Source organism: Lycium ferocissimum, chromosome 5 (genome assembly GCF_029784015.1).
Source record: "Lycium ferocissimum isolate CSIRO_LF1 chromosome 5, AGI_CSIRO_Lferr_CH_V1, whole genome shotgun sequence".
In the NCBI taxonomy this organism is placed as follows: domain Eukaryota; kingdom Viridiplantae; phylum Streptophyta; class Magnoliopsida; order Solanales; family Solanaceae; genus Lycium; species Lycium ferocissimum.
Genome location: NC_081346.1, coordinates 4194468 through 4216849, shown reverse-complemented (window position 1 = coordinate 4216849; position 22382 = coordinate 4194468). Strand labels below are relative to the sequence as shown.

Sequence of the window (22382 nt, the reverse complement as noted above, 5' to 3'; positions counted from 1 at the left end):
TTTGTCATACATCACAAGTGCTTTAATTTGAGGTTTCACCATAAAATCTTAGTTAAGGTATTGACTCTAGCTTAGGAGCCATTTGGACATGGTTTGAAACCATGAGATGAAATCATGTTTGGATATGCAATTTGGATTTCTTAAGTTATATTTTTTCTTATAGACATAAAAACCCCACAAGTTGTGAAAACTATCAAATTATTCTCAATTCTTATACAATCTTACCAAATGAGCAAGTTATAGTTCATAGCAAAACTAATACGTTATTAGAAGGCCTTTCTAAAAAATACAACATCAATTGATCAAACTTTAGTTCAATAAAAAAAAAATTAACTAATGTAACTACTCTTTAGTATAATTCTCCCACTTGGTAGATAAAGGTTGATAAATGGTTGGTAGGAGTAATTGTTAAAAATATCTACCAACTTATGGTTCTTTTTTTACAAAATATAAACTTATGGGATAAGTTTTATATTTAAAAATTTTGAAACCATCGTTTGAAACCCAAATCCTGTTTTTTTGGATAATTTGGGATTTCAAACCATTATTTGAAACCATGAGATGAAATGCATATCCAAACGCTGATTTCATCTCATGGTTTCAAAATGCGTGTCCAAACTCCTGCTTAGTTATCTGCATGACTAGACCAACTCCAAACTCCTGCTTAGTTATCTGCATGACTAGACCAACTCCAAACTCCTGCTTAGTTATCTGCATGACTAGACCAACTCCTTTCCTCTTTCTTTTAGCATTCAATAGTATTGGATTTAATTAACATTGACTTGTTTATTTGAAGGATCTTATAAATTTTCATTAAACACGGTTAGGATATGATGCTGTCCCACAACGAACTACTACATCCTACTTGTAATCCAGACAAATCTTTGGGGCCAAGTTAGAGACAATGGGCCACACATTGAAATGAAAGTTTAGCTAATGCGACCATGGGCCATACATTGAAATGAAAGTTTAACTAATGCACTTCAAGATTATTATTTTTTTACATCATCATTAGACCAACAATAATAGATAACTCTTTATAGAAAAATTAATTTGATCGCTGATATAGAAAATAAAGTAAATAACTTGTTATAACAAGTTAAAAACATTACCCGTAAATTATATTGTCAAAGTATATAATCTAATTCTAAGAATACAAGTCGATATGAGAAGCTTAAAATGTATTGTTAACTATTTTCCTGACTCTTTCTTCCTATAGGATGCAAAGAATAAAAATCTTAGACTGCTCCAACAAAACACTTGAGCTTAACACTCGATTAAATTAACTCTTTTTTTTATTTTTTTATTTTTTATATGGCCTTCATACTTCATAAATACTTTTGAAGATTTGGCCTTTTAAAATCTGGCTGCACCAGAGTATTCTAATACTACTAATTCTTTTGTAAAGAGCAAGTTGTATTCAGATGCGTGTGGCGGGGTTTTGGTCTCTCTCTCTTGTCCCCCTTTGTTGTGCGTTTACTATGGAGGATCGATGCTCATAGTAAAAATATTTTTAGAAAATCATACACTATATTGCTTAAAGTATGGTAAGGAAATATTCAAGTGCAAGGAATATATAAGTAAACTGAAAAAAGCAAGGGACCATCTTGACCAACAAGGAAATTTGCGAAAGCAATTAAAGAACTGATCTTTTTATATTTAGTGCTACTTTGGTTTCCTTTTTTTTGCGCTTTACCTAAGTAAAGAGGAGGATCAGTAGAAACTCAAAAATCTTCATAATTTCAACCAAAAAAAACAATGCAATGTTCTGAAGAAACTATTGCAAGGCTATTCTACAATGTCTCCAGTTCCTTTCAACTTGTCCTCATTTTTTCCTACTTCACTTCCATTTTACTTGCCAAACTCTTCTATTTTCTTGGTGGAAATCCATTTTTCTGGAGGTATATATATAGTCCTATTTCAATTTTAATTTCATTTACCCTCTTTTTTGTTTAATTCGATGTTTTCAAATTTCATGTTGATAAAATATTGTGAACTTTGCAGGAATCGAGATAATGCATATGAATTTGCAGAGTTTTCGGATGAAGAAAGTGAATATTACCATAATGAAGTTGAAACAAATGAGGAAAATCATTATGTAGCATGCGCATTTCGCGAACATGGAAAAACTGAATATAGCTTAAATAGCAATGTCGCTGATGAAGGAGACTCCATTTATGCATCACTAGCTTCAGAATCTGTTCATAGTGATGATGATGATGTTGAAGAGAAGATTCTCAATTTGAAATCTTACAAGTGTGATTTGGACATGATGGATAGCGACATTAATCATGGTACGTACTTAATTACGATGTTTAATTAATTTGTTGATCACATTAAAGAAAAATTTGTTACTTAATTCTTGTTTTTTTTATACAGGAAAAGTTTATAGGAAAATCATGAAGGACAAGAAAGTAATGAAGAGTAAAAAAATTTGTAGAGAGGAAAATTTCTTGGTTTATGCACCATCAAAGTTAGAGAGCAAGAAATTTCAATTTCAAGAAAAGAAGGACAATACTATTGATGAAATATTTGGAGATGCTTATAGTGTTGGCTCCACTTCTAAGAGTTCATCTGAATGGAGAAGCTCCATTAAAGATTCGGGTGAAGATCCATTTTCTTCTTCTTCAAGAAGAAGTTGCCCCAAGTGGGAATCTTACACGGTCTTCCAAAAATATGATGAAGAAATGCTGTTTTTAGATAGAATCAGTGTACAAAAACTCCATGAAACAGGTACTAACATTTAACTTAACCCACTTTAATTATGTTTGACATCATTTTTCATGATCATCTAAAAACTTAAGCTGTTACACTTATTTTATCAAGCTTGTCAAGTAAGGCCTAGTTTTTTTTTTTGCGGATCAAGCACGTGAAAGTTCTTTTTGATAATGGATGATGGGTGATACTGGAACGTGTGACCTTCTTATCTAAAAGTTTAAATTAATTGTTATAAATATCACACTTTTATTTGTTTAATTATGCCTTTTAACTTTGTCTAAATTCTTTATTTTCTTTTTTCAGAATCACTAAGATCCATTCAATCATGTCCAAGATCAATATCAGACAGGATTGTTTATAAATTAGCAACAAAGAACAGGAAATCATCGGATTTTCGACACAACCCGTATCACGAATTAGAGGCTGCTTATGTAGCACAGGTACATACGCAGAGGCGGATGCAGTATAGTCCCACCAAACATAAATAAATATACGTAGAAACTTACTAAATTTAAATCATGAATACCCCGGCCTACATGTGTAGGTATGCTTAGCATGGGAGGCACTGAGCTGGAATTACAAATTCTTCAAAAGCCTAAGAGCTTCGCGTCTTGAAGAGGATTCGGGTTGTCCTGCTTACGTAGCTCAGCATTTTCAACAGTTTCAAGTGCTTTTACAAAGATATGTAGAGAATGAGCCATATGAACATGGTAAGAGGCCTGAGATTTATGCTAGGATGAGAAGCTTAGCTCCTAAATTGCTTCAAGTGCCTGAATATCGAGGTAATTAACCCTTTTTCTATCTTTTTAATTTTAATCTGTGATAGTATAAAGTATGTTTTATACAATATAGTACTCACTTAAAAGCCTTTTACAAGTGTTTAACTTGCTACAATAGTCAATTGCATGAACTACAAAACATGCATGATAAAAATTGCATAATACTCCTCTCGCTTGATTTTTTGAACTTAGTATGAATGATCTCTTTTCAGTTTGAAATAAATTCACTTTATGAATGATTTATAGCCACACAAATTTTCAAGGCTTATTTTGAATACAAGTTTCAAAAGCCCATATTTTCTTAAATGTCGTGTCCTGTCAAATGGGTTCATATAAATTGAAACGGAGGGAGTAGTATATACTAACAGTGAAAACATTTCATGGGCCACGATGGTGGACATTGTTTGACTAGACACATCTTGCTTTATAATGATGACCAAGGAATTATTAAGTTATATATATTGTCAGTGTAAAGAAGTTTTATACTATCAAGTCACATTTACCTATTGTAGTAGATAATCTGACATATTTTTAAGATTATAAATCTCACTTTTCATGAAAACTTATGTGTATTAAAGAAACAATTTTGAATTTTGATGAATACATATTCCTATAATTTTGTGACAATATAATTAATGATGTTTAGTGTTACTACATTGTTGACTAGATTCGGATGAGGAAAAAGGACAGGAAAATTTGTGCTCGAGAATATCATCAGATTCATTTCTTCGGATAATGGAAGAAGCAATCAGAACATTTATGCATTTCCTCAAGGCGGACAAGGAGAATCCTTGCCAAGTATTAATGACTGCTTTCTTTAAGAGAAACAAAAGAGGCTCTGCTGACCCTACTCTTCTCCTCTTACTCAAGAAAGTAAACAAGAAGGCACGTATCTATTTTATACTCCTGTGAGTTTAAATTATATGCACCATTACTATAAGGATTTTTACATCATCAAGTCACCTTTACACAGGTAACATGTTTTACTTTTAAGATTCTAAATCCTAGTATTTTTTAAGGTGACTAACCTGAAAATTAAATTTTATGTGTGTGTGCAGAAAAAGTCAAGGGTGAAGGATATTGGTCGGGCAGGGAAATGCCGCTTGGCTAAAAGGAGACTAAAAGAAGAAGAAGAAATGGAGATATTGATGGGATTAATAGACTTAAAAGTGGTATCAAGAGTATTAAGAATGAGTGAAGTGAATGATGAGCAGTTGCATTGGTGCGAGGACAAAATGAGCAAAGTCAGGGTATCTGATGGCAAATTATTTAGAGATGCTTCACCACTGTTCTTCCCAGCAAACATTAGTTAAATTACTTTAATTTGATGAGTAGATGTTGTTTTGTAAATAACTACTACAAAAAGAGAAATAAGGGTGGCCCATGGAGAGTTAAAAGTAAGTTGAATGATGTGGGGATGACAGGAGAATTTTATGAACAATTTTGATAAATAGTGAATTACAGTATAAGCAAAGGGAAAGAAAAAAGATGGATGAGGATATATAGTGACATGGGTACGTAGCTTTACTTCTTTTTAAACATTAGGGGTTCATCCAAGTTTGAATTAAAAGGCAAAGCTGCAGATTGTGCACCAGAATAAAAGTAAAAGGTAGCAGCATCACATGGTATATATATAGGATCTTAATTTGATCGCCTTTTTTTTTTTTTTTTTTTGAAATTTGAAGGGAAATAAACAAAATTATCAACAAATGAGAGACATATGCATCTGGAGAGCTTATGAAAGATTGTCTTGATTTGTATCATCAGTATTATGCTATTGATCAAGAAATGTAATGTACCATTCAGACACTTCTATACATAGTCATTTTACATCATTTTTACAATGGAACTTATTTTTTTCTTTCTTCAATTATATGTTGGAAGAAGTGCAACAATAGCCATTTTTAGGATTCATATTTAAGGAATAGCCGCTTGTTATAAAGTTTTTAAAGTTTACTTGCCTCACTGATTTCCGGGCTCGAAGTTGAAAATTTCAGACTTTCGCTTCTAAAGTTAGGCTCTGCAAAGACAAACTTCAAATTGAAAGAAGTACGAATTCATGGAATTTGACCAAAATCCTAATCTGCTTAACCTTTACGTTGGTCCTACTTTTCCTTTTGCTGTTCTGTTTTTGAGCAAGATTATTTAAATTCCCTCCATTTTTAGTTTAAAATAATACCCATTATAAATTTAGAGCTAGGATAGTGATTATTCTTATAATCATTGTTTTTCCAAATCAAATTAAAAAAAAAAAATGCGAAAAAAAAAAAATCTAATCTTGTTAAAGAAAATAGGTGGAAGTTGCGTGTTTGGAGTTACTTTCTTGTTGCTTGGTTGGAGTTGAATAAGCACTAATTCTTTGAGTTGATTTGGGGAGGAAATTAAACTTATAGGAATTTTGGAGAAAGCTATGAAGAACACCAAGTTTTCTAATTATTTGATCAAATTAATGGATGAACTTTGTTCTGCCTTTCACATTTGGGTTTTTGGATTAGATTTGAGGAAGTTGGTGTGAATTTTTTTTTTTCTTCAAATGAAGAAGATGATAGATGATGTTGATGAAGATGATGATATGAAGATGAAGAAATTGGGTATGGGTTTTGATCCTATACTAAAAATGGAGTATGAAAAATTGAAGATTTTTTTTTTTTTTTTTGAAGAAGAAGAGAGTAGATGGATGGAGGAAAGGTAAATTAATAAAAAAAATGGGGGAAATTAAAGATGTGTCGTATGTGGGCAGGGGCGACCTTGTATTTTGTTAATAATTGGGGGTTGTCATATTGGGCAAAAGGGGCATTTTAATCTCTTGATTTGTCAGAAATAGGACCACGCAAAGGTGTGTAGTTGGGATTTTGGTCAAACGTTGGGGGGTATTTTGAGTATTATCTCAATTCATGGCTATGATTTTGTCTATGGGCCGTCTTTGATATAAAAGATCCTTGTTGGCCACCTTCATTTTATTGTTCAGGACCTGTGATCTGATTCATCTGGGGTCATTTGCACTTTTCCTATTTCATTTTCCCATTTTTTCGCGAAGCTAAGTTTATATTTTGGGAATTTATGTTCCACTAGGCTAGCGGTGCATAAGTTCAATTGCTAAGGACAAAAAGTAAAGACCAGCCTATTTGAAACCGTGCAATTTCTCCTTTATTCATTTGTAGAATCCTTTTAAATATTACCATTTGGCTATGTATAAGTTTTCGCGTGTATTTGTCAAAATACCCAGAACATGGGAAAAAAAAAAAAAAAAGGATTCTTTTTTTGATTTGATAAAAATGATTTTTTTTTGATAAATTTTACTGATTTTTTTTTTATGTATTTCAGTAGCTTTTTTTGATATATTTCAAATACATTGTGTACATTCCAACTACATATGAAGCCAAATATATTTAAATTTTCTGATTTGAATGGGATTTCAACAAATACATTCCAGGGAAAAAAATTCAAATGCATGACAAACACATTCAAAAAAACGATTATGTTTGGCATTAACAAAATACACTAAAAAATACACTCAAAAAATACAAAGACAAATACATTTAAACATAGTGTATTTGTGAGATGCAGATTTTTTATTGTATTTGTATTTGGCTTTTAACAAATACACACTACTAGATTTTTTTATCGCCACCACCACCATCCTAATCGACACCACTACCACCAAAAACCCAAAATCCGAGACACCACCACCAAAAAACCCTAATCTTTCCACTCTCTCTCTCCACCTCCACGTCATCTTCTCCTGCCGCCTCAAAAATTTACCAACAATACATGGTCGGATCCCCCGCCCATCCTCGCATGGATAAAGTGAAAGAGAGAGAGAGAGAGAGAGAGAGGGGGTGAGCACGAGGGAGGGAGAAGAGAGAGGGCGCGGCGGGGTGCGTGGTGGTTTTTGAAACGAAAAATCTAAAATGGGTAGTGATTAGGAAAAAAGAAAGATATATGTGTTTGGATATGTATTTTTTATATAGCTACCGTTTGTAATTTAGAAAAGTTAATTAGCTACTAAATATAATTAAATAAAAGGATAGTTAATATTAATAATTATGTCTTAAAAGAAGCTACAATGAGTAAAAATTCCATGGTAAAATTAACAAAGTAACTACCTTTTAGTAATTTCCTATCATTTATAGCTGCCTTTTAAAAACTACCATTTGTAACTATGTTTTCCCAAATTCTGTATTTGATGCTTATAAATACATAGTAACACGATTAAAAAATAAAGGTAAAATTAACAAAATGACTACCTTTTGATAGTTTCCTATCATTCTACCTTTTAAAAATTACCATTTATAGTTATGTTTTCCCAAATTAAGGTATTTTCGGATGTATTTGATGCATAAATACATAATGTGAGTAAAAAATAAAACATATCCCTTGATTTAAGGCCAATTAATTAGTTATTAATTGGTATTTTTACCATTTGAAACTGAGACCTTTATAACCATTTTCTTCCTCCATCCAATCTTTCACATTCAAACATAAAAAATAAAAAATTCAAAATTTGAAAATATTCAACCAATATATTTGAAGTTTTCAATATTGATTTCGTTATTTATCCATGTATTTGATATGATAACTTGTATTTGAAGTTTCCAATCAAACCCCATGTATTTTATATTAAATCTTGATTTGTGTGAGTAACAATTTGCATCACCCATGGATGTATTTGAAGTTTTCAATATTGATTTCCACATGTATTTGATAGCATAACCAATGTATTTGAAGTTACCAATCAAACCACATGTATTTTTATATTAAATCTCATTTATTTGTGTGTGAGTAACAATTTGCATCCATGTATTTGATGGATTAATTTGAACAAAATACACAAATATATAGAAAACTTACAATGTATTTTCACTGTGTATTTGAGACTAGATGAAATGATGGAATTAATTTTAAGTAAAATACACAAAAATATAGAAAAACACGTAAATACAACCACAACAATTGGTAGCTATATCATAAAACATACATAAATACATATACTTTTCATCTTCTCAAAACTCTAAAAAACCCTAGACCACCAAAAAAACCCTAGCCGCAGATCAAATGCAACTCAGTCCAAATTTATGGGCACTGGTCCATAGCCCAAAAGTCTTGACATTTACAGCTACAACTTGCCCACAATGGGAGATAAGCCCACAACCATAATGAATAATCATTCTAGTTGGAACATCATTCACATAAAAATGAAAATGGAAAGGTTAATTGTCTACTTATGTTTAATTTGTCCACAAAGCTTGAGATCATGGAAACCAAGAAAAATTTGAGAGAGGGGCGGCCGCTACCAGTGGTGGTGGTGGTTGATAGAAGGAGAGAGAGAATTTATTAGGGATTTGAGAAGTGAAAAATCTGAAATGGGTAGTGAGTGAGAATAGAAAAAGTAAAAAATTTATGAAAAAAGAGAGAGAATGGTAATGTATATTAAATGATTAATATTGTTACCATTAAAAGGGGATATGAGATTAGGGGTGCTAAATTTTAGGTGTGATTTGTGCACAATGAAAGCCTATATTAGTTAAATTCTTTTAGTTATTATTAGTAATTAAAACAAAAGGTAGTTAACATCACTAATTATGTACTAAAAGAGTATAACACGTAATTTTTCAAAAATAAATTACAGTAAAATCCTTTATTTTTAGATTACCTTTTCATAACCATTTTTTAAATTCACAAATAGCAAAAAATTCAAAATTCAAAATTTGAAAACATTCAACAACCATTATATTTGAAGTTTTTAATATTGATTTTGTTCTTGATTTACCCATGTATTTCTGCATCACGCATGTATTTTAGCGGTAATGTATTTAAAGTTTTCAATATTGATTTACACATGTATTTGATAGCATAACCAATGTATTTGAAGTTACAGTAAACCCATGCATTTTTATATTAAATCTCATGTATTTGTGTTTTCATGTATTGATGGATTAATTTGAACAAAATACACAATATATAGAAACTTACAATGTATTTTGTTGTGTGTGAACTGATGGAATTAATTTAAACAAAATACACAAAAATATAGAAAAACTTGCATAAATACACCACCAACCACACTTGATGCATATCATAGAACATACACAAATATATATATTTTTCATCTCTCTCAAAAACCCTAAAACCCTAGACCACCAAAAAACCCTAGCGTATCAAATGCACGAGTTCCATCTTCATAAAATTGAATGATCATTCTGGTTGGAACATCATTCACATAAAAAGAAAATGGAAAGGTTAATTGCCTTCTTATTTTTAATTTGTCCCATAAAGCTTGAAATCATGGAAATCAAAAAAAAAATTTAAATTCAGAGAGATTTTTTTAGGGATTTGAGAAGTTGGAAAAAAGTCAAAAATTTATGAAAAAGGAGAGAGAATGGTAATGTATATTAAGTGATTAATATTACCATTAAAGGGGGGATGTAGGATTAGGGATGTAAATTTTAGGTGTATTTGTGCACAAGAATCGAAATTACCGTGTAGCTATATTAGTGTACACTAATTATGTACTAAAAGTAGCTATAACACGTAATTTTCCTTCTTCTTTCATCTGCATTGGGTTACAAGACAAGAAGGTTAACAAGTCTTTAGTATTCAAAGAACCCATCGAGACCACCTTAATTACTGGAAAATTACGTGTTTACTTTTAGTACACCTTTTGTTTTAATTACTAAGAATAACTAAATCAATTTAACTAAAATTTTTTGGATCATAAAATTTAGCGCCCATATCCCCCAATTTTAATAGTAACAATATTAATCACTTAATATATTTTACCATTCTTTCTCCTTTTTCATAAATTTTTGACTTTCTCTATTCTCACTCACTACCCATTTCAAATTTTTCATTTCTCAAATCCCTAAAAAAATTCCTCTCCTTCTATCAACCACCACCAATGTATTTCTCTCTCAAATTTTTTTAGTTTCCACAGTTCAAGCTGAAAATTAAACTTAAAAAGGCAATTAATCTTTCAATTTTCTTTTTTATTATGTTCCAACTAGAATGAAACTTTGAATCTCCTTAAATTAGTTGTAAATGTCAAGACTTTTGACAAGGAATACTGTTTTGATTTATTTATATATATATGTATTTGTGTATGTTATATGATATAGCACAATAATGCTATATTTTTGTGTATTTTGTTCAAATTAAAATTGAGAAATACATGAGTGATGCATGTGTTTTCTATATATTTGTGTATTGACATCAACTGTGTGATGCAAATTGTTACTCATACAAATACATGAGATTTAATTTAAAAATATGTTGGGTTTGATTTAAAACGGTGATGCTATCAAATAATAAATCAAACGAAAAATTAATTTGAAAACTTCAAATACATTATCATGATACACACAAATCATATATAAAATATATGTGGTTTGATTGAAAACTTCAATTGATATATACATGGGTAAATCAAGAAGAACAATATTGAAAACTTCAAATATAATGACTCCCAATGTTTTCAAATTTTGAATTTTTGATTTCAGCATGTTTGAATGTTTGAAGATTGGATGGAGGAATAGAAAATGGTTATGGAAAGGTAATCTAAAATTTGATTTTGTAGATGGATATGGTAAAAAATACTAATTAATAGCTAATTAATTGATCCCCCCGTTATGGCATTAAATCAAGGGATATGTTTTATTTTTTTCTAATTTATAAAAAAAAAAAAATACCTTAATTTGAAAAAACATAGCTACAAATGATAATTTTTAAAAGATAGCTATAAATGATAGGAAACTACCAAAAGGTAGTCATTTTGTTAATTTGACCTAATTACTACTACTAGAATCAAATCACCAATGTATAAGCGTTAATAATGGCTTCATCAAGAACTTGAAAGTCACCATGGCTATGGATTTAAATCCTATACTCTACCACGCCACCTAAAAATTAACTTATAAATAGAATTCAAAAGTAATTAAGTAGAATTAGTTCAAAATACAATGGCCAACTTATTACAACATGGAGTACTAAATTACATAAAATCATTTACCCTATCACTCTATGTACGTGTGCCAGATACCTCCTAAGGTATAGTTTTCTTTCTTTAATTGGTTGTGTGTTTTTGTAAAAGCAATCACTAACATTTTAGTATTTCACGAGTGATTCATAAATTAGGAAAGTAAAACCTATTAAATTCACGACAGTTGGACTAACCGTGTACAGTAAACCCAAAAGTGTGGTGGTAGGTTGGAAGCTCACCTACCATTTCATCACCTTTTTGGATCATTACCTTTTCTCCTTCTCTTCAGTCTTCAATGCCAAAATTTTGCAGTTTTAAATGCTGTGAACTTTAAATTTCATACTTGCAATAATCTCCTTAAATTATTAGTGATGGAATAGTTTATTTATTTATATATTAAGTTTACACAATAATGCTTCATAAAATTGAGAAATATGAGCGCATGAGGTTGACAAACTGGCACTAGCCGTCACTATTTATTGTCTCTTCAATCTACTCTAGTTTGAACTTTGAATAGTTAGCTTCAGTTAATTAATGATACAAAACAAGGACTACTTTTTTTTCAAAAAAAAAAAAAATTAATTTCTATCTATACTATGATTACTACTCATTTTAATCTCCACTAAATTTTAGTGATGGAATCCCTTAAATATATTAAATTTATAATTTATCATGATACTCATCTTAATTGATATATATTATAAAGTTAATTAATGAATTAAAAACAAGATTAATTTCTCTTAATATATGAAAGCGAACAATAATTTAAAAATACTAGTAAAAAGTGAAGAAATTTATAGTATGTACTGATTTAGACCTTGGGACGGACAGTCAACAACTTGGTCAAATTAACAATACCTTTTGTTTTTATGTGTTTGTTTTATTAATTTAGATGTTTGAGATTGAAGAGTTCTTAGGGTTTGATTAAGTTGTAAATATTTGATTTTAAAATATATGGAGTTTAACTAAATTATTAGTATATGTTAAGTGTTTAATTTAAAATTCAAAAATATATTAATAACTATATCATAAGTACATTAACACCTGAAAGTTTTATCGAGTGTTGTGTTGGTGATTACCCACATGCAAATTATTTTTATAGATCTCTTTCTCATGTACGCTGTACCAGTAGTGGTGTGTATCTTCCCCAATATATCTCCTCCATTTTCGCCCATCCAGGTAAAATCCCCTTTTCCCTTTCCGTATTGCTCTTTCTTATCCGAATATTCTATTTCTGCCATGATGTTTATATTTAGTAATATAAAACATATATAAACAAATACATATTCGTAGGTATAAGTCATAGAGATCTCTAGTGTTTGATACAGTATATTTTCTTGTCTGTATTTGTTGCTTCAGGCTTTTAGATCTGTTGTGAAAAAAACAAAAAATGAATAGGTGCGCTTATCAGCAAACGGCCTTGGAGGGTTGTGTTGGAGTTGCAGAAATTAGACGGGGAGATATCTATGTGTCTGATGGTGTTGTTTGCCCCAAACCCATCAGACCTTCTACATCGCTGCAAATTACGTATGTTCTTTGTAACCTGTTAGATGTTATTTTTGTTCCTGCTATCTTCTCCTTTTTCTACTCTGTTTTTCTTTCGTTAATTATTTCGTTTTTGTGTTTCTCTTTTGGGTTCTTTCAGTAATTATCAACCGGAGGCTTATGACTTGAAAGCTGGAACTGAACTTCTGGATATCATCCTCACCAAGGTAACTCCTGGATGATGAGTCGTTTGGCCATGATAATTATTCATATTTTTCCAGAATATTTTCTCACTTTATTGCAAAATCGCTCTTTGGTTATAAAATTTTCAAATCCAACTTTGAGTTGGATTTCAAATTTAGAAAAGTGCTTCAAACCTGTTTTACAACTCAATCTTCATTAATTCCAAATAAAGTTCTCTTCTCTCCTTTACAAAAAGTATAATCAAACGCTAATCTGTCTCCAATTCCAACTTTTGTTGGAATCTATGGTCAAACGCCTACTTAATTTTCGCTTCAAGTGGAAAACTGAAAATTGTTTCTTTTGTTGCTGATAGTAGATTCATGTTTGCAAATGATCTAGTCTGTGATGTTAACTGTTTATAAGTACTTCAATTATTTACTCGCGCTAACAAATTTGATTTTTTTTCTCTAAACAGGGGAGATATGATATGGAGACGCCCAATTTTGATATGGCTGCATCTCCGCCATTCTTTTTCGGGTCTCCACCAAGCAGGACATCGAATCCCTTAATTCAGGATTCCGAGTTCAGCAACAACAATTTTGTTCCTTTACTTGCAATTCCAGAAGGACCAGCTGCACCTTCACCTCCACCTTCTTTTACCTCCAACTCAGCTCGTAAGAGCGGAGGTGGCTGCGTTCCAGCTGCTGTGAGGATTGAAGGGTTCAATTGCTGCAGCAGCATCTCTGCTGTAGCTTAGGTAAATCATGTCGAAGAGATGATAAAAAAACAACTACAACAAAGATAAAGTTTGTAAAAATGTGAGACTTTTAGGGAGAGGTGAGAAACCAAAATAAATTCGTTTTAGCCTTGTATATATAGAGTGAAAGAAAGAGGGTCACCATGAATTGTGTTATCCAGTCATTCAAATCCCGTTTGTGAATATGTTTATCAGGTGATGAATGAGTGTTAAGTTGAAATCGGGAAAACAATAAACCGAGGAACCCAAAGAGTAGAGAGAGGCCAAAAGATTGACCCTCTTTCTATTGGGATTGTCAGATTTTCTTTTCAAGTATTAGGCTAAGTTATGTAATAAGTATCTACTGTAGCGTGAAAGACTCGTAAGAGGCTTCTTCTTTGTGACTGAAAAGTTTGTCACTCTTATCCTTCATTGTAATTGTTATTCAAAGGGGAGGAGAAGATGGTCTTCTTTTACAAATTCTTTTCGTCTTGTATTTATTCTACTAATAGTGCTATTTTCTTTTCCTGCGTGCTACTGATTTGTTTATTATTTCTGCTGTATGGTTGAGAGGAAGCATGTATAAGGGTTTTTTTGTTTCCTGTCCAGCTTTGTTTATCAAGATGTAATTATAGTATTGTTTCACACACGACATATCTTTACGAAAGGTGCATTTAATTGCGTTATAATTGCCACTACCATTTGTATGTGATTCTGGTTGAGGATTTTAAACTTATCCTATAGCTATCTATGACTTCAGCCGTGGCATTCCCAGGGCAGTGCTCTTCAGATAACATTAGTTTGTATAAAAAGTCTGTCGCTTTGAGGAATGAATGTAGTCTTGAATAGGAAAGAAATGTATCTTCATATGTTCATTTTCTGCAGTTATGTAAATCGCATCATCGACTCTTTCTTTTAATAAGATAAATCAACATGTAACACTTCAAGATAATAAAGTCCTCCAAAAAAAATAAAAACAGGTCCAAAGAGACCAAAGGAGGGCTTGTCTAAGGAGACAGAATTTCAAATTGTTTCCATGAAGTTAGCGTATAAACAGCAAGTTTTATTGGTTGCTCTTTGTTCTTTACCTGATTGCATCATTAGATAAATTAGTTAATGGTTGTGGAGGAGAGCTACTCCTTTTAATTAAATGCAGAACGTGTCTAAACAACTAAAGCTGCTGACTGGCAACCTTTTAAATTATGTAGCTATGCATGTGTTCTGAGGACCATTACAAGAAGTACCTGTCTATCAGTGAGATGGGACTAATATAGAAGATTTCAAATCCCGTGACTTACAACTTCTCAAGGATTTTGTATTTCATTTTCCCCTTTTAGTGTCCTCTTTCCCTTTTTTGGTGTTTATTTCTCCAAATATTGTTTGCTACATTAGTTACTGAGATATTAAGTGAATTGAGCTTTGTGCAGACTCAGAATTTCAGGTCCAAAGTTTATATAGATGAATCATTGAACATGGGATGCTGGGGCATTATTTACACATGATATGATGAACTTCTACAATCTGGAGTCGAACAATACTAATGTAAGGAGCTCCTGTTTTCTCCTGTTACAGTTGAATTGTTTCACATTTATACATTTTGATTACGGAAAAGGGCCAAATATACCCCCGTGGTCAAATATACCCCTCGTTATACTTTGGGGTCAAATATACCCCTACCGTTATACTTTGGGGTCAAATATACCCTTCAACCGTTAAAGTTATCCAAGGTGGACATCCGATCCTACGTGGCTGCCACACATTTAATGAGATGGATGCCACGTGGCATGCCACCTCAACACCCTAACCCATTTTACCCCTCCCCTCTATTTGTTCTTCCCCACTAAAACTTTCTTCCCCTCCGCTACTATTGCCACCCATTACCGCCACCACGAACATAATGTTGAGTTTTCTTTGATTTCTTTCATAATTGGTGAATATGAACCATTGCATATATATTATGGTATAAAAAAGAACATAATTGGGAGACAAGGAAGAGGACAACAAAAGGATCCTGATGGGTTTTTATCCTTAGTCCACAACAAGTACTCTTGTTTCTTCTTCAGTATGTAGCCAATAGAAGCCTTTTTCGTTCGGACAAGAATTCTCTTCGATGTTTCTCTTTTGGGATTTTCTTGGTGAATATCCTTTCTACTCCACCCTCAACCCCCAGGTAAAGTAGTCTTCGTTGGTATTATCTACACTTTAAGGACAATCACTGTTCTTCTGTTTCAAGCATCTGAACAACTAACTATCTAATGTTGAGTTTTATGTCAAAATATGGTTCTGATCCAATATCTAATAGATAAAGGGACGAATGGAGAGTTGGTCATGGTGGCGGTAATGGTGGTGGAGGGGAAGAAAATTTTAGTGGCGGAAGAATAAATAGAGGGGAGGGTAAAATGGGTTAGGGGTGTTGAGGTGGCATGCCACGAGGCATCCATCTCATCAAATGTGTGGCAGCCACGTAAGATCGGATGTCCACCTTGGATAACTTTAACGGATGAGGGGTATATTTGGCCCCAAAGTATAACGACATGGGTATATTTGATCTCAAAGTATAACGAGGGGTATATTTGGCCCTTTTCTCACAGTACAAGGGTATATTTGGCCCTTTTCCGTTTTGATTACATGCATTATGTATATATTGTTTTGAATAACCAGGAGAACGACCCCCTTACTTTTCTTGGTAAAATTAGTTTCGTTGTTATAGGATCTTAATTTTTAAGCCTAGTTGCTTCTGTTGATAAAAGGAGTTATGATTGTAGCCCCTAGGAAGCTTTAATGAGCCAAAGCTTTTAGAAAAGAAATTCCTCTAGAAGAGGCTTCAGAAACAGGATCTGCTGTGAGAAATTTATATAAGCAAAGCTGATATTTGAGAAGGCCGGAAACTCAGCATCTTTTTTTTTCTCCCATTTCTTTGGGCACCATGTCATCTGTTTTGTTGGTACAGGATGACATTTTTTTCTTTATATATTTTTATGGGCTGCAACACGCCCTCCTCTCCTTCCACGCGAAGACCGAATTCTTTTTCTTGGGTTAAGCTCGTAGAAGTATTTTGTTGATATATGATTGTTAGATTTGAACTCTTCTGTTTGCTCTGGTATAACATTGAAATGTTCGGATCACCACTTTTTACCTTTTTAAAAAGTTTAAACATTTAGTGAGGGGGACACTTTTATTTATTTATTTATGGCTCAGCAATATGTTTAGATATCTTATGCTGGTTTTTAACAGTCGTAAAGAGCCAATTTACATTAAATAAACTGTGCAATCTGCAAGCAGACACCATCAAGTTGGTCCTCGGGCTCCTGGCCTATAAAACCTTATTTAGTGAATAGCTGTTTTTAAGTTAATATGTAATGAATGCATCAATTCTTTTGTGGATGTGTAATGTGTTGATCTATTGTACATCATGCGAAGGTGGTTCATCACACAACACGACTTCATCGAGAAGAATGGGGTGGTTTATTCTCGAGGGTCAATGGCACAGTTTGAAACTCGACGAATAACCACACATCTATTCTTCTACCAGGCTTTTGTCTTTGTCTATGGCAGGTTCGAACCGCTCCAATCAAAGCATTTCATGTTTACAACGAAAGATCAGTTGGGGGGATAGTCATTCTGTTTAGAGCACTACCTTATGTGATCTACCGTCTCCTTTCTTGTTTTACGTAATTTTGGTTACTAAGGAACTAATTATTACAGTAAGATTTTAAAAGAGGGATTTAAGAGGTGTAATGTTTATGTAGATACACTTAGCGATTTGAAAAAGCATTCTTGTTTTGTGTATATTCCCCTTCACGATTCAGAGTTCTAACTTCAAACTACTAGCCAAAGCAAAAGCCTGAGATTGCAAAATCTAATGATTAGACAGCTGGAAATTGATTTCAAGCCATATATACTTGAAACAAAATCAAATTGGTTTCAAGCCATATATACTTGAAACAAAATCAAATTGATTTCAGGCCATATATACTTGAAACAAAATCCAAAACTTAGAAGTCACGTTTACTTTATTCTACTAGTGGCTCAGTGACAAAAAGGGGCAAATAGCTGGTTGGATCGGATATCGACGGGTTATAAATATGGGTAAATTGGTTGGTTGGTCGGATCGGATATGACGGTTGTGAATAAAAATTTGACACACCAATTTTTTTTATGGGTCAAATATGAGCAAATTTTTCAATGATAATGACATATCTGAAAACAAAGGGCAAATTTTTTCTATCTCAATTCTCACATAGTTGAGGCAGAATTTGAGTCAGTCCACTAACATAAGTGCATATCTAGGTCCAAATTCAAGCGAAATGCACTTATTCTCACATAAGTGCATGTCATAGTTTAGTGTCATTTTTTACCCTTTTTCCTTTAATATATGGTTATGTTATTCTACTTTCTTTTTTTCCAACCGATTTGTCATAGTTATGTTCTTCTAGTTGTGCCTCAATTTTCCATTTCACGTCAGAATGCCTAAAAATAAGTGGGCATGACTTGGGTTTTTATTTTCAAATTATGGAACGACTTGGGTTTTTATTTTCAAATTAAAGAAACCGTTGATTGCAGTTTGATAGATTAACATGAAAAAGAATTAACTGTGAATTCAGTATGTTCTCTAGAAAGTACATTTTTTTTCTTGTAAAGAATAAAAATTAGAAGTTCAGAAGTAAATAATATTAAATAAAGTACTAATAAAAAAATGATTAAAGTAGTTGTGCATTAGTACCCTTGCCTATTTTTTACAAAAAAGATTTATAGCCTAAAAATTCTAACTTGTCTGTACTCTGTAATAGAATAGATAGAATATATAATTTGGGGAATACGTTATATGAGCACTGCCGCACTGGTTTGAGTTTGAAAAATAAGTGGTTATTTGGGCGGTTCGTTTCACTTTTCAAAATCTGAACTCTCCATTTCCCAAACAAACCCTAGGTGATCAAATCAAATTATGAAGACGACGAAGCCATTGAAGCAACTTAAGCTCTCTGTACCTGCTCAAGATACTCCCATTTCCAGCTTCTTGTAACTACCTTTCTTACTCATTTCCTCAAATCTACTTATATACTAATAACACATGATTATCCAGGATTTAAACTCTATGAGTTTAATTTTAAGATTATTAGTATTGGACCCGTTATATTTTTAAAGTTATGGTTTATATCTACTATTTATTGCAGTTTTAGTAAATTTATGCTATGCGTCATACGCCTACTAGAATTTCTTTTTCTTTTTAAATCCCGTTATTTAGTAAAAAAGTGATAATTGATGATTTTTCTTGTTGGTATTTATAATTCAGGACTGCGAGTGGAACTTTTCATGATGGGGATTTACTTTTGAACCAAAAAGGACTCAGATTGATTTCTGAAGAGAATGAATCTCTGGTTAGTTTTTTTTCAGTTTAAATAACTTTGAGTTTTCTTGCAATTTCCCCATTTTTGTTGTAGTTAATGTTTTCGTATTACAATTATTTTCAGCTGTGGCTCCAACCTGAGATGGCTTAATTATTATTTAGCTCTAATTGCTTTGACATTATACTTTGGAAACTTCAATTTGTTAACTTTTTGTGGATTTGAGATATTTGTGTCTAATGTATTATTTCCTCAAAATTTGAATTTAGCTTCATCTAAGGATTAATTGTTTAGTTAGTGAGCAAATATATAATTAGATTTAGGTTAATTGAGAATTCGCTGTTGGACATTTCTGTGATCTGATAGAAAGTTTCAATGTCTTGTGCTGTAATGTTCACAGCCCTCAGAAACTAAGGAGATAGATCTTCAGTTTTCGTTGGAAGATCTTGAAACAATCAAAGTCATTGGAAAGGGAAGTGGCGGTGTTGTTCAACTTGTCCGTCATAAATGGGTTGGAACTTTGTTTGCTCTGAAGGTCAGTAATCACCAAGCCTCTTTTCTCCAATTTAATTGGTTACTGATGTTTGCTTGCAATTAGGACGATATAGGCAACTTATAATAATATATAGTTCCAGTGCATATAACTATATAAAGAAAAGTCTCCCATATTGGTATCATGCAATATTGGCTATGGTAGTGATCCTCCATCGATGAATTGTAGAAGAACAAACTTTACTTGTTCAAGGTGTAGCATCCAAGACTGACTGCACTAATGTGAAAAAGAGATTCTAAAACCTATTAGAGAACCTTTTTAGCATTTGGATAAAGCAACCAAACAAGCACACGCGTCTTAAGTCTCTTAGTTACTTGGAATAACAATTTACAAAATCTTTCACTTCACGGTCAATTTGGTGCAATTTGACTCTCATGTCTTGGCCATTTGGTGCAATTTGATCCATTGCCACTTTTAGTTGCAGTGGTGCACTGAAGTTGTATTTTGATTTAACTTCATCCTGGTCACCTCCTTTAATGTTGATGGATGATTGCTTCTGATCCAGGTTATCCAGATGAATATACAAGAAGAAATTCGTAAGCAGATAGTGCAAGAACTTAAAATAAATCAAGCATCGCAATGTCCACATGTTGTTGTATGCTACCACTCTTTTTATCACAATGGAGCTATATCTTTGGTTTTGGAGTATATGGACCGTGGATCTTTAGTTGATGTAATCGGGCAGCTCAAGACTATTCTTGAACCATATCTTGCTGTTGTCTGCAAACAGGTTCTTGGCTTTCTAGAAACTAATCTTTGAACAAGTTTCTGCTCCCCAGACGATGAACATTTGCTTCACTGATTAATCTTTTCTTTCAGGTTTTACAAGGTCTTGTCTACTTGCATAACGAGAGACATGTTATCCACAGAGACATAAAGCCGTCAAACTTGCTAGTGAACCACAAAGGAGAGGTAAAAATTACCGATTTTGGTGTAAGTGCAATGCTAGCCAGCTCTATGGGTCAAAGGGATACATTTGTGGGGACTTACAATTACATGGCAGTAAGTAGAGTCGTTTTATTCTGTGCTCTGGTACTTGCTATTTTAATACAGTATCACTTCAGCTATTTTGTGAACAATTCCTTCCCGGATAGTTTCGCGATTGAATGTGTTTAACTATAAACTGACTCATTCTTTACCCTGATTAAGCCTGAAAGAATAAGTGGAAGTACCTATGACTACAAGAGTGATATCTGGAGCTTGGGCATGGTCATCCTTGAATGTGCTATTGGGCGTTTCCCATACATACAGTCGGAGGACCAGCAAGGGCGGCCGAGCTTTTACGAGCTTCTGGAGGCTATTGTTAGCAGCCCACCGCCTTCTGCTCCAGCAGATCAATTTTCCCCAGAATTCTGTTCATTTGTTTCTGCTTGGTAAGGATATAATTTCTTTTGCTTATGTGTTAACATTTTGAATAGCGCTCATGAAGCAAGTTGATGTTGGAGTTTTGGCCCTCCACTCACCAATTATTTTACTCCACATCAGCAAAGATGGAGCTGATAATGGATCCCCCAACCCCCCCACATTTACTTATGTTGCTATCTTTCTCGATCACCTTGTCGATTATTGAATTAAGACGGCATACTTCATTGTTTTTGAGAATTTGGCATCTGACTAAATTTTTCACCCTAAATTTAATTTCCCAAAACAAGAAAAAGAGCTCCTAGTTTCCTCATTATCTATTCACATCATGTGTGTTGCCTGATTTAAGGAGAATCTGTTTGGAAACATTAGGCTAAAGTTTTTAATTGTTGTGTCTCAAGTTGTGCAAGGATTTAAACTTAGGTAATGATAATCTAGCTAACTGCATTGCTTTATTAACACAGCATTCAAAAGGATCCAAGGGATAGATCTTCAGCGTTGGACCTTTTGGTAAGTATTACTCAGTGCATAATCTTTCATGTTTTTCCTTTTAGTTACTGTCTTTAAATGTGTTGACTCACCCACATTACGCCAATATGAATTTCAGAGTCACCCTTTCATTAAGAAGTTCGAAGACAAAGACATTGATCTCGGCATACTTGTCAGTAGCCTGGAACCTCCAGTAAATTTTCCAAGATAAATTGTTGTAATATATAATACTACTATTACATTGTAGACCTGTAATATTTCTCAATAGCTAGCAGTTTCTGTAAACATTACATGAGCTAAATGAATTATTAGCAGCGCCTTTTTTCTAATGAGTTTGAAATTCAGTACCCAATCGTGGGATGATATGGCTAGGGAAGAATGATATTTTACCTTCTTTAACTCTATCTCTAGATTCTCTACCAGACATTCCTGATATCAAACAAATTTTGGCATGTGCTTACAGCAAATACACAGCCATATTTCCCTGTCGATGATGGAGAATAGTAATTACAGTATGGTTTCCAAACAAGCCCTAAATGTAATCATGGAGTAATTTCCATGAAGACTAAAGAGAACAAACAAATGACTTGGGAGGAATGTTGGTGGATTAACCAAGAAGAGATAAAGTAGGAGTATAACTTTTGGAAAATCAAATTTACTCATTCTGTAAATACATACCTACCCTGCTACCCATACACACCTTGTCACTAAGCATCTGATCAAAAAATTAAATGTGTAGTTTGTCAATCTGCTGTTC

General features: G+C 32.8%; 3 protein-coding genes across 3 annotated transcripts; all 3 read left to right on the top strand.

Moving 5' to 3' along the window:
* Nucleotides 1-1677: 1677 nt before the first annotated feature.
* LOC132058104 (uncharacterized) lies at nt 1678-5306 on the top strand. The gene is made up of 6 exons (XM_059450667.1): nt 1678-1901; nt 2005-2294; nt 2380-2733; nt 3022-3158; nt 3263-3500; nt 4165-5306. Exons 1-6 carry the CDS (start codon nt 1759-1761, stop codon nt 4407-4409), a joined length of 1407 nt encoding a protein of 468 aa, XP_059306650.1. The 5' UTR covers nt 1678-1758; the 3' UTR covers nt 4410-5306.
* Nucleotides 5307-12505: 7199 nt separating this feature from the next.
* Nucleotides 12506-14413, top strand: LOC132055520 (uncharacterized). The gene is made up of 4 exons (XM_059447390.1): nt 12506-12651; nt 12832-12999; nt 13118-13184; nt 13616-14413. Exons 2-4 carry the CDS (start codon nt 12863-12865, stop codon nt 13895-13897), a joined length of 486 nt encoding a protein of 161 aa, XP_059303373.1. The 5' UTR covers nt 12506-12651; nt 12832-12862; the 3' UTR covers nt 13898-14413.
* A 4286-nt stretch (nt 14414-18699) lies between these two features.
* On the top strand, nt 18700-21990 carry LOC132055518 (mitogen-activated protein kinase kinase 6). Its single transcript, XM_059447387.1, has 8 exons — nt 18700-18895; nt 19170-19254; nt 19622-19756; nt 20280-20504; nt 20594-20776; nt 20924-21147; nt 21601-21646; nt 21744-21990. Exons 1-8 carry the CDS (start codon nt 18822-18824, stop codon nt 21834-21836), a joined length of 1065 nt encoding a protein of 354 aa, XP_059303370.1. The 5' UTR covers nt 18700-18821; the 3' UTR covers nt 21837-21990.
* Nucleotides 21991-22382: the final 392 nt, after the last annotated feature.

What these genes read in the sequence shown, in the direction of transcription:
- LOC132058104 (XM_059450667.1), top strand. Translation starts at nt 1,759, where the DNA reads ATGCAATGTTCTGAAGAAACTATTGCAAGGCTATTCTACAATGTCTCC. An exon ending in ACAAAAACTCCATGAAACAG is followed by an intron (nt 2,734 to 3,021) that starts GTACTAACATTT and finishes TTCTTTTTTCAG; the next exon opens with AATCACTAAGATCCATTCAA. An exon ending in TCAAGTGCCTGAATATCGAG is followed by an intron (nt 3,501 to 4,164) that starts GTAATTAACCCT and finishes ATTGTTGACTAG; the next exon opens with ATTCGGATGAGGAAAAAGGA.
- LOC132055520 (XM_059447390.1), top strand. Translation starts at nt 12,863, where the DNA reads ATGAATAGGTGCGCTTATCAGCAAACGGCCTTGGAGGGTTGTGTTGGA. An exon ending in TCTACATCGCTGCAAATTAC is followed by an intron (nt 13,000 to 13,117) that starts GTATGTTCTTTG and finishes GGGTTCTTTCAG; the next exon opens with TAATTATCAACCGGAGGCTT. An exon ending in TGGATATCATCCTCACCAAG is followed by an intron (nt 13,185 to 13,615) that starts GTAACTCCTGGA and finishes TTCTCTAAACAG; the next exon opens with GGGAGATATGATATGGAGAC.
- LOC132055518 (XM_059447387.1), top strand. Translation starts at nt 18,822, where the DNA reads ATGAAGACGACGAAGCCATTGAAGCAACTTAAGCTCTCTGTACCTGCT. An exon ending in ACTCCCATTTCCAGCTTCTT is followed by an intron (nt 18,896 to 19,169) that starts GTAACTACCTTT and finishes TTTATAATTCAG; the next exon opens with GACTGCGAGTGGAACTTTTC. An exon ending in TTGCTGTTGTCTGCAAACAG is followed by an intron (nt 20,505 to 20,593) that starts GTTCTTGGCTTT and finishes CTTTTCTTTCAG; the next exon opens with GTTTTACAAGGTCTTGTCTA.